This window comes from Nelumbo lutea, chromosome 1 (assembly GCF_056320005.1).
Source record: "Nelumbo lutea isolate HS-2025 chromosome 1, American lotus-T2T, whole genome shotgun sequence".
In the NCBI taxonomy this organism is placed as follows: Eukaryota; Viridiplantae; Streptophyta; class Magnoliopsida; order Proteales; family Nelumbonaceae; genus Nelumbo; species Nelumbo lutea.
Window position 1 is genome coordinate 148636496 of NC_142684.1, and position 9852 is coordinate 148646347.

At 38.0% G+C, this 9852-nt stretch overlaps 1 protein-coding gene across 2 annotated transcripts in view; it reads right to left on the reverse strand.

Annotated features, from left to right (window-relative positions):
* LOC148878278 (putative phosphoinositide phosphatase SAC9) overlaps window positions 1-7958 on the reverse strand; it is a 151176-nt gene extending 143218 nt beyond the window's left edge. The window contains exons 1-3 of one of the 2 annotated variants that reach the window (XR_016101285.1): window positions 7842-7958; window positions 6623-6713; window positions 6432-6503 (exon numbers count right to left, since the gene is read on the reverse strand). Coding sequence is in view for 1 of the 2 variants with exons in the window: in XM_088951998.1 (XP_088808124.1) it covers window positions 6432-6444 (13 nt within the window). In the remaining variant the exon portion in view is untranslated. The remainder of the gene's footprint in view (window positions 1-6431; window positions 6504-6622; window positions 6714-7841) is intronic. The other variant, XM_088951998.1, reaches the window with a different exon arrangement.
* Window positions 7959-9852: the final 1894 nt, after the last annotated feature.

Sequence of the window (9852 nt, forward strand, 5' to 3'; positions counted from 1 at the left end):
AGTAGAAGTTGACTGAATCCCTATTTGAAGTGTTTACATGATGGACTCCTCAGAGATTGAGAGTAAGAATGTTGCTGAATTTGGACAAGTTCTGGGAACTCCAGTTGATTCTTTACTGACTGTAACCACAGTTAAGCTGGATGGAACCAACTATCTGGCATGGTCACAATCGGTAAAGATTTACATATGTAGTAGAGGAAAGTGGGGGTTTATCTCCGGGAGCAAGAAGGCTCCCCTAGAGGATGATCCATCCTATGAGAAGTGGATGCAAGAGAATTACACTGTTATTGGGTGGCTTGTGAACTCAATGCAGCCACAGATTAGCCAACACTATCTACGGATGAATTCAGCAAAGGAAATCTGGGACAGTGTTGCAGAAACCTATTCCTATAAACTAAATGTGGCTAGAGCCTATATATTGAGAAGTGATGTAAAAAATTTAAGGCAAAGGGAGAAATCCCTTACTGTATACTTCTCAACCCTGAAGTCTCTGTGGCAAGAAATTGATCTAATAGAAGCTGTAACTTGGGACACCACCAATGATGCAGAGACCTATAGGAAACTAGTTGAAAGAAACAGGGTGTTTGAGTTTTTGACTAGACTAAACCCAGAATATGAAATCACTAAACAAAATATTTTATCCAAGGAAAGTGTCTCATTGTCACAAGCATATGCTTTGATAAGCAGTGAAGAAAGCAGAAGGATGGTCCAGGTTCACGGGGTTGGTATTAGTGATCACTTTGCGAATATGGGGGTTAAACCCAAAGGAGTTGTGGGGGCTCCTAGTGGTTCTGGAAAGAAAGATGTTGTATGTGAATACTGCAAGAAGCCAAAGCACACCAATGACAAGTGTTGGAAATTACATCCCGATCTTGTTCCTATTCGGTTTTAGAAAAAACATGATAGTAGAAAGACAGGGAGTGCAAATGTGGCTGTTGGTCCAGATACTGAAGTTGAGTCTGCTTGTGCACAGTTGGCAGCCATGAAAACAGAGTATAAAAAGTTTGGGAAGATGATCAGTTATCTCGAGGGTGTAACTTCTTCTTCCAACCACTTCAGGTAATCTTAAGATCCCTTGGATTATTGACTCAGGTGCTTCTGATCATATGACCAACCTTTCTACTTTGTTCGTTTCATATGATTTGCTTCCTAGATGTGATAAAATCACCTTAGTCGATGGTTCTCTTGCCTCTATTTCTGGCAAGGGAACCGTCAAGGCTACAGATTCCTTTCTCCTATCTTCTGCCTTTCATGTACCTGGACTAAATACAAATTTGTTATCTGTAAGTAGTTTAACCAAATCATTAAATTGTTGTGTAATATTCTTTCCTTCCTACTGCGTTTTTCAAGATTTGGAGTCTCAGAAGGTGATTGGGAGTGGCCATGAGGCAAACGGAATATACTTGCTTGATACTCCGAGACAATGCCCTGATCAGCCTGGGAATGTTGCTTTTGGGTCTGTTTCTTCAGAGTCTACTAGTCGAATTATGTTGTGTCATCGTCGTTTGGGTCATCTGTCTTTTTCTGCTTTAAGTCATCTATTCCCTGAACTGTTCAAGGGAATTAGTGTATCTAGTCTTCATTGTGAATCTTGTGAGTTATCAAAGCATTGTAGAAACAATTATCCTTTGAGCAATAAAAGATTTTATTTTCCTTTTAATATTGTGCACTCTGATGTGTGGGGGCCTTACCACATACCCTCTATGGGGGGCTACAAATACTTTATCTTGTTTATTGATGACTTTTCTTGATTCACTTGGATATTCCTGATGAAATCTCGTAATGAAGTTCCAAGACTTGTAAGACAATTCCATGAATTTGTTCTAACCCAGTTTGATACCAGGATTAAAATTTTCAGATCTGACAATGCAAAAGAATATTTTGAGAAGAGTTTATCCTGCTATCTTTCTGACATGGGGGTTATTCATCAAAGTTCATGTGTTAAGACCCCAGAACAGAATGGAGTTGCTGAAAGAAAAAATAGGCATATTGTTGAAGTTGCAAGAAGTATTTTGTTCGCCTCACATGTTCCTACAAGGTTTTGGGGTGATGTTGTCCTCACTGCTACCTACCTCATAAACCGTATGCCATCCAGGGTTTTAGGGTTTAAGTCTCCCTTCAATCTTCTTCATCCTTAAAGGACCTTTTTCCTATTCCTCTTCGTGTCTTTGGCTACACCTGTCATGTATATGTTCTAAGTGTCCAAAGACATAAATTTGGACCAAAAGCCCACAAGTGTATCTTCCTTGGTTATTCCCCCGCACAGAAGGGTTACTGTTGTTTTGGTCCAAAGACTGGCACTCGATATGTCTCAATGGATGTCACCTTTGATGAGTTTTCTCCCTTTTATGATTCCTCTATGGAAGGACATTGTCCACAGGGGGAGGGTTTATCACAAGTGTTTGCTCGTCCTCTCCCTGTCCCAATTGAGTCTTTTGATGATTTTGCGTCTCCTTCAAATGAATCAAGGGAGGGTCAGTCATTCCATTCTCCCTGTCCCAGTGCTCTTCCCTCTTTACCTCCTCGTCCTATCCCCAATCCCAAGATGTATCAAAGGCAAAGATCCCGAAATGAGCAGATTGTTTCCCTTACAACACATGAGCCTCATGCACTTCCAATCATAGATGAGACAACATGTACTTTTTCAACCCCTTTGGAGCCATCTTTCCCTGACCTTGATATTCCCATTGCTGTTAGGAAAGGAAAACGGAAGTGCACTGCAGACTGCATTTCCAAACACCTTTCCTATAGTCTGCTTTCCCCTTCATATTTTTCCTATCTCTCTTCAGTTTCCTCTAACCCTATTCCCAGGTCTGTGTCAAAAACTCTTAATATTCCAAAATGGAGGGATGCAGTGAGATCTGAAATTGATGCACTACACAAGAATGACACTTGGGAAGTGGTTGATTTGCCTAAAGGAAAGGATCCAGTTGGTTGCAAGTGGGTCTTTACTATTAAATATCGGGCTGATGGGACCATTGAGAGGTACAAGGCCAGGCTAGTTACAAAAGGCTATACATAGACGTATGTGATTGATTATCTAGAGAACTTTGCACCAGTTTCTAAGATGACATCTATGAGGGTTCTTCTATCTCTAGCTGCTCACTTTGACTGGGCCCTTTATCAATTGGATGTAAAGAATGCATTTCTGAATAGTGAATTACATGAGGAGGTTTATATGTCTCTTCCTCCAAGGATGTATGGAAGAGATATGCAAGGAAAAGTATGCAAACAAAAGAAATCCCTTTATGGCCTCAAACAGTCCCTTAGAGCATGGTTTGAGAGATTTAGAACAGCACTTGTTAACTTTGGCTATGTTCAGACACATTCTGATCATACTCTTTTTTTGAAGAGGAGTAGACCTCTAGCAGTATACCTCATTGTGTATGTAGATGATATTGTTGTGACTGGTAATGATGTTTCAGGAATTCATGCTCTCAAATCTTTCCTCCACACAGAGTTTAAGATTAAAGACCTGGGGGAATTGAGATACTTCCTGGGCATAGAAGTTGCTAGATCCAATTGCTACTCCTATTGATATGAGTCATAAACTTTCTGCTTCGGATGGAACATTGTTAGAAGACAAAGGGGTCTTCCAGAGACTTCTTGGGAAACTCCTGTACCTATGCATGACTCGGCCAGATATTGCATATGCTGTCAGTTGTATTAGCCAATTAATGCATGCTCCCCGAGACACTCATATGGCAGCAGCAGAGCGAATTTTGTGTTATTTGAAGGGCTCTCCAGGAAAGGGAATTATGTTTGCCAAGCATGGTCATATGAAACTTGAAGCCTATACTGATGCTGACTGGGCTGGAAACATTGATGACAAAAGATCTATTTCTGGCTATTGCAGCTTGGTGGCTGGTAATGTTGTTTCTTGGAGAAGCAAGAAACAATCGGTTGTTGCTCGATCTTTAGTAGAAGCAGAATACAGGGCCATGGCACATGGAGTTTCTAAACTGTTATGACTAAAATCATTGATGGAGGAACTTGGGGTTGAGCATGACAAGCCAATGATGTTGTATTGTGATAATCAAGCCGCCATCAACATTGCCCACAACCCAGTGCAACATGATAGAACTAAGCATATTGAAGTTGATAGACACTTTATTCGAGAAATGGTCTCTTTGGGTGAAGTGTGTCTTCCTTTCATCACATCTGAAGGACAGTTAGCAGATTTTCTCACCAAGGGCATTCCCAAGGCAAAGCTTCAGCATGACACTGGCAAGCTTGGCATGATTGACATCTATGCTCAGCTTGAGGGGGAGTGTAGAGAAGATGGGCCAAATGGCCCATAGGCTGTTATTCTTTCTTACTGTTTATGTTCCTTTCTATAATGGACCTTATTCAGGGCCCATCCTCTTCTATGTATGTTCTTGTAATTTCTTGCCCAACTAAGGGCCCCCCTTGTAATTATTCAAAACTAACTTAATGAAATAGTGTTAGGGTGTTAGAGGGAGAGTGAAGTTCGAACCTCTCATACTCTAACCCTCTTTGCTGCCATCTCCCTCCTCATCTTCTACTCAATAGAAGCAATCTTCTCTACAGTTTTTATTCCTTTTGATTTCTACATCTATCCTAAACAGTCCCACACTTTCAAGGACTGTTTTTCTTCTCTCTTCAGGGCTGAATTGATGACAGTGGTTAAAGGACTGCATCTGGAAAAGTCTCTAAATGTTAGAAGGAGATTCATGAGTTATAGTGGGCTGGCCTAAAGCTCATGGCACTACAGAGACATAAGGACACATTTAAGGAAATAAGGGTGTTAACAAGAAGGATGGAAGCTGATTATGCTATGATTCACAGATCAGGAACACTTTTGCTGATGCACTATCCAAACAGGAGGTAAATAGAGACCACTTATTTTGGGGAGGAAAGAGGATTTGGAACTGAAATGTATCTGGAAATTTGGGTTTGGTGGCAGTAGCCATCCAAAATTGGGACTGCAAGGAAGTTTGTAGATAAAGTATTATTTCTTTTACTCAATAAAGTTATCAGTTAACTATCAAAAATAACAAGGAATCAAGTACAGAATAAGAGATGGAACACGAGTGAGATTTTGGAAGTACCCATCATGTAATGACCACCCTCTAATGGTTTATTTACTTATGAATGTGAGGAATAGAAATGCACTAGTATCTGACTGTTTTGTTATCCAAAATGAGCAGATAACATGGCATCCAGAATTAAGACAAAATCTGAATGATGAGAAATCAATTCCATGGCAGAGCAGTTAGACTGTACCCAGTCCTAGATGATGCAATGATAGAAGATCAGATAAATCTGTTTCATTCACAACTAGACCTCTATTCAGTAGACTGAACCGTACACCATAGTGTATTTTTCCTTCTCAAAGATCTGGATATCACCAGTGCCTGAAAGGTGGTGTTAGAATTGGGAAAGCGTTTAGCATACAATGGTCTGTGTTGAAAACGAATGGAGTCAACAATAAAACTTTTTTGTTGTTTTCAACTCATTCAGAGATGGATTTGTGCACTGCAACCTGTCCAGCAAGGTGTGGTTGAAGTGAATGGAAATTCTCAGAGTGAAAGGATGTTTCCCAGCCACCACTGGAGCTTGATTTTATGGGTGGTTCTTCGATGGCCTAAGAAAAAGAAGAAAAGTCATTTGGGATATTATACCTTTCGTCATATTTGGAATCCTACGGTGTGAAACAAATGCCCACATTTTGTGCAAGATAAGTGATATAAATATTGAGAAGTAGTGGGTATTCTTTGCTTGTGGTTGTTGGTGTATGGGATATCAAATCCTTTTTTATTAGGATAGTTTAAAAATGAACTGTAATCTTGCAATATAATGACTTTCGTACATTCATAATGTACAGTGCCTTGGTGTAGTGGGTGCCAATCCTTTTGTATTCTCTTGATATGCAGTGTAATTCAATACAACTTAGGAGTACAACTAGTGTGCAGTGGGGCTAGCATCTAATTATGACTTTACAATTCTGTCAGGTGGTTAGCCAAGTACAACTATCCTCTTTGGGGATATCTAATAAAGATGCATTCCATGTACATATCTATTATTTTTTCTCATTTAAAAATAAAAAATAAAAAATCAGTTTCCAATCAAAAAATACCATAGTTATCAATAAAAAAAAATTACATTAAGATTGCAATCTATACCAAACAAATATCTAAAGATGTAAAGAGGCTGTCTCATTATGTTTATCCGTGTGTCAGAGAGAGAGAGAGAGAGGATGGATGAGGAGGAGGGATTTTCGTATAGGAATTCTGGTATTAGATTTGGGTGATATGATAAAGGGGGAAAATGCTTTCTAATCTGGAAATCAAGTTGATAGATGACCTCAAAAATTCACCCATTGACCAAATTCACACCATGACAATGAAGTCCCAACTAGTTACAATACCAAATGTAGTTTCAAAATAGAAACAACTTTCATGGTTTACCAGCTGATTCCATATGTGCCACAGTGAACTGCTTCAACAATTCTCTAAAGGCTTTAGTTTGATAATCCTCAACTGGAAAAGAAAAGGGAAATAACAATAATATGATTAAGTGAAAATATCAAAGAAAAGGTCTAAAAAAACATAGAATTGCTGGAAAAGTAATTAAATAAATTAAAGTAGTTGAAGCTCACTTGACTGGTTGACCCAAGATTTCTCTTGGGTTGGAAGGATAGGACTTTAACAGCAGTCACGAATCACCACGCACACATCAATGCTTTCTATCTGAAAGACCAACCAAAAGACACTTCATACTTGTATACCAGAACAAACCCTTGGAAAAACTAGAAGTAGTGAACAGCATCAAGGGACTTGAAGAAGTCTCAAAAGCTTACCATGAAAAATTAATTACTGAAGAGTATCAAATATTAGTTGGAAAAGGTTGTCATGATAAATGACATTTCACTCAACAGTGCACTACATGCATACTTAAAACTCAATGGGAATCCAGTACAACTGGCCTACCAAAATTTTCGAATCAGACATTTACTTTGGTTGAGAACATATCTTCACCCACTTATCACTATGCAGTAATTCATAAGGACAACAGCAACGATAAAAAGGCTACAATGTGTTTACGGCAAAGCACCGAGAATGAAACATAAAAGGAGCCTTATTGCATACAATCTCGTGTACATGAAAAAAAAAAACGAGTACTCAATAACCATGCAAGCAAAAAATTGATCGCCTTGATGAGTGATTATATGGAGTGGAAAAGAAATGGGTCAGTTCCATACCCTGGGTACCCATTGCATTTCCATATGACATATGAGCGCAATTGTTGCAAACATAACTTGCGAGAGAATATCGATACGACAAAGGATAACATTATGTTCAAAAGAATATGGATAAGTGAAAGAGGTCCTTTCTTGGCAGATCATCTTCCACCGAGATCAATCAAAGCACCTACTCCACATGCTTCCCGCTGAATACATAAGCAAATGCTGGATATCCACTAATTGCATTGAACAGTGCAATATCAATAGAAAATCAATACTTTGCACCTTGTAAAATCAATATGCCATACGGACGAAAACGAATGATCTTTTCTTTAACGATGAAACAACTAATATATCCATGATAAGCCACTTCCAAATTAAATGATGGATCGATCTACAATGTGCACATGAAGAAGAATAATGTTTGAATAGAAAACCAGTAGATAAGTCTTTTCAGGCCACCAGGGATCAATTTAACAAGTTTCCTTTTGAAAGAGATAAGAATGCATAATTACATAAAATAATGCAGTGGATTAACGTAATTTAGTTTCTCCACAAAGAATAAGTTAAGGATCGAATGCAAAACAAACAACAGAAGAGACATTGATCAGATAGAGATTAATGAAGGTATTACCTCATTAATATGGAAAATTTGATATGTGACTGAAGATCATTTTATGTGATGACCAGAGAAAGAAGAAGAAGAAGAAGAGGAGGAGGAAGAAGAAGAAACCGATAAATTTTGGTTTAGTTAATAGTCTCTGTACGGTTAGAGCTTCCCAGCTCCTCGGATCTTTGGATTGGCGGTAAAGAAAAAATATTTTTATACTTGTTTGTGAAGGGTGAAACCGTGAAAGTAAGAATATAAAGGAGCTGGGATCTGCTGACCACAAAACATTGTGTACAGACATCCACAGCGGAGAAGATGTTCCCAATGAACGGCTGCGGTGTTGTATGAACACGGTTAAGACCAGCAGATTCGGCCTCTGTCGTTAATTGCTACGCACTTTACTTCGCTATTATTTTATTCCTCTTACCTAAAACAAATAAATAATATATTTTAAAAGAAAAAAAAAAAAAGATAAATAAATAGATCCAAATGTCCTTGACCAGACATGGTAGATTCTAAAAAAAACGAGTTCAGTTATATGGACTACGGTTCGAATAATGGGCATTCGAAATCCGAAGTCCGAAAGTCGAATCCACGTAACAGGAGAATTACGACGCCTAAAACACACAGGGGGAATTTGTTTCCACTAATAAAAACACGACTCTCTTACCTTAAGGTTGTATTTGATTTGAAGAAAAAAATAGGAAAAGGAAAGGAAAGATGGGAAAGTTCATATAAGGTTTGTAAAGATTTTTCTATCTTTCCCTAATTTCCTTCCTTTTTTTACTTTTTTCTTTAAACCAAACATAGCCTTAAAAGGCTGTACACCCTGTGAGTTACGATTCCATCTTCGGGCGGGTTAGAGACTTGGAATCTTAGATCGAGTTTAAGGTTGGTGAAAGCTCAAACCTGGACAGAGAATGAGATCGATCGAGTCCAATCTGTCCAATTCAGGCCAAGTCCAAACTAAAACTTGACCCACTCAGGTAAGGCTTGGACCCAGGCTGAGCCCAAGCTCGCTTAGGTGAACCTATTAGGACCAAATGACTAATGTTAGGAAAAAAATTGGCCTTCTAATTTGGTGTTGGGTTCATGATCCTGAAAAAAGGCGGTATGGTTCAGAACCATACCAATATTTAAAAAAAAAATGATGGGCATTTTTGTTCATTCTTTTCTGAATTAGAGGTGCAAGTTGGGCCAGGTTAGATCAGGTTTGTTTAATCCTAACCCAATCCTAAAATTTTGGGTTGGATTTAGGTTGGGCTCGGGTTAGGTTCAAGTTAACCTCAGGTTGGCCCGACTGTTTAACTTCCTTTTGCCAAATGTATTTATTTCCTAAAGTCTGGCTCATATTAATTTAATATAAAAAAAATATTTACCTTTAAACTTAAAAATTTTAATATATAATATACATGCATGCATATATCAATATATAAATATGTATATACATAATACTTGTAGTGAAAAAATACACAAATATATGCATTTATGGATGTATAGTTGTATATACATATGCATGAATGTATTTGCAAACATAAATATATATTTATCCAATATTATAAATATATATTTATCCAATATTATATATAAAAATATAAAGTAAAGTCGGGTTCAGGTTGGACTCCTTAACCCAAGCCAAAGTTAAGTTGGATTCATTCTTTTCAACCCTAACACAATCCTAAGTCAGGTTCATATTTCAATCCTAAACTTAACCCAAATTTCAACCAAACTACTTTTTTTTTCAGGCTGAGTTTGGGCTAACCCAGCCCAACTTGCAGACCTATTTTGAGCCATGGTATGTGAGATGTTGTCATTGTTTGTTTTTAATGGGGTATGGTTGTAATTGAGTACAAACTTTGGTGTATGAAACCATTATAAAGAGTTCTGTCAAGAAAAAATATTATTGTATTGACTCCAAAGCCATCAATAGCATGAAATGGCAAATTAAACGCTGGTTGTATTTGTGAACCACGAATTCAAATCAGCCCCTCACAATGTTCACATCACTGTTGTATATTGGGAACATCTCCCGATG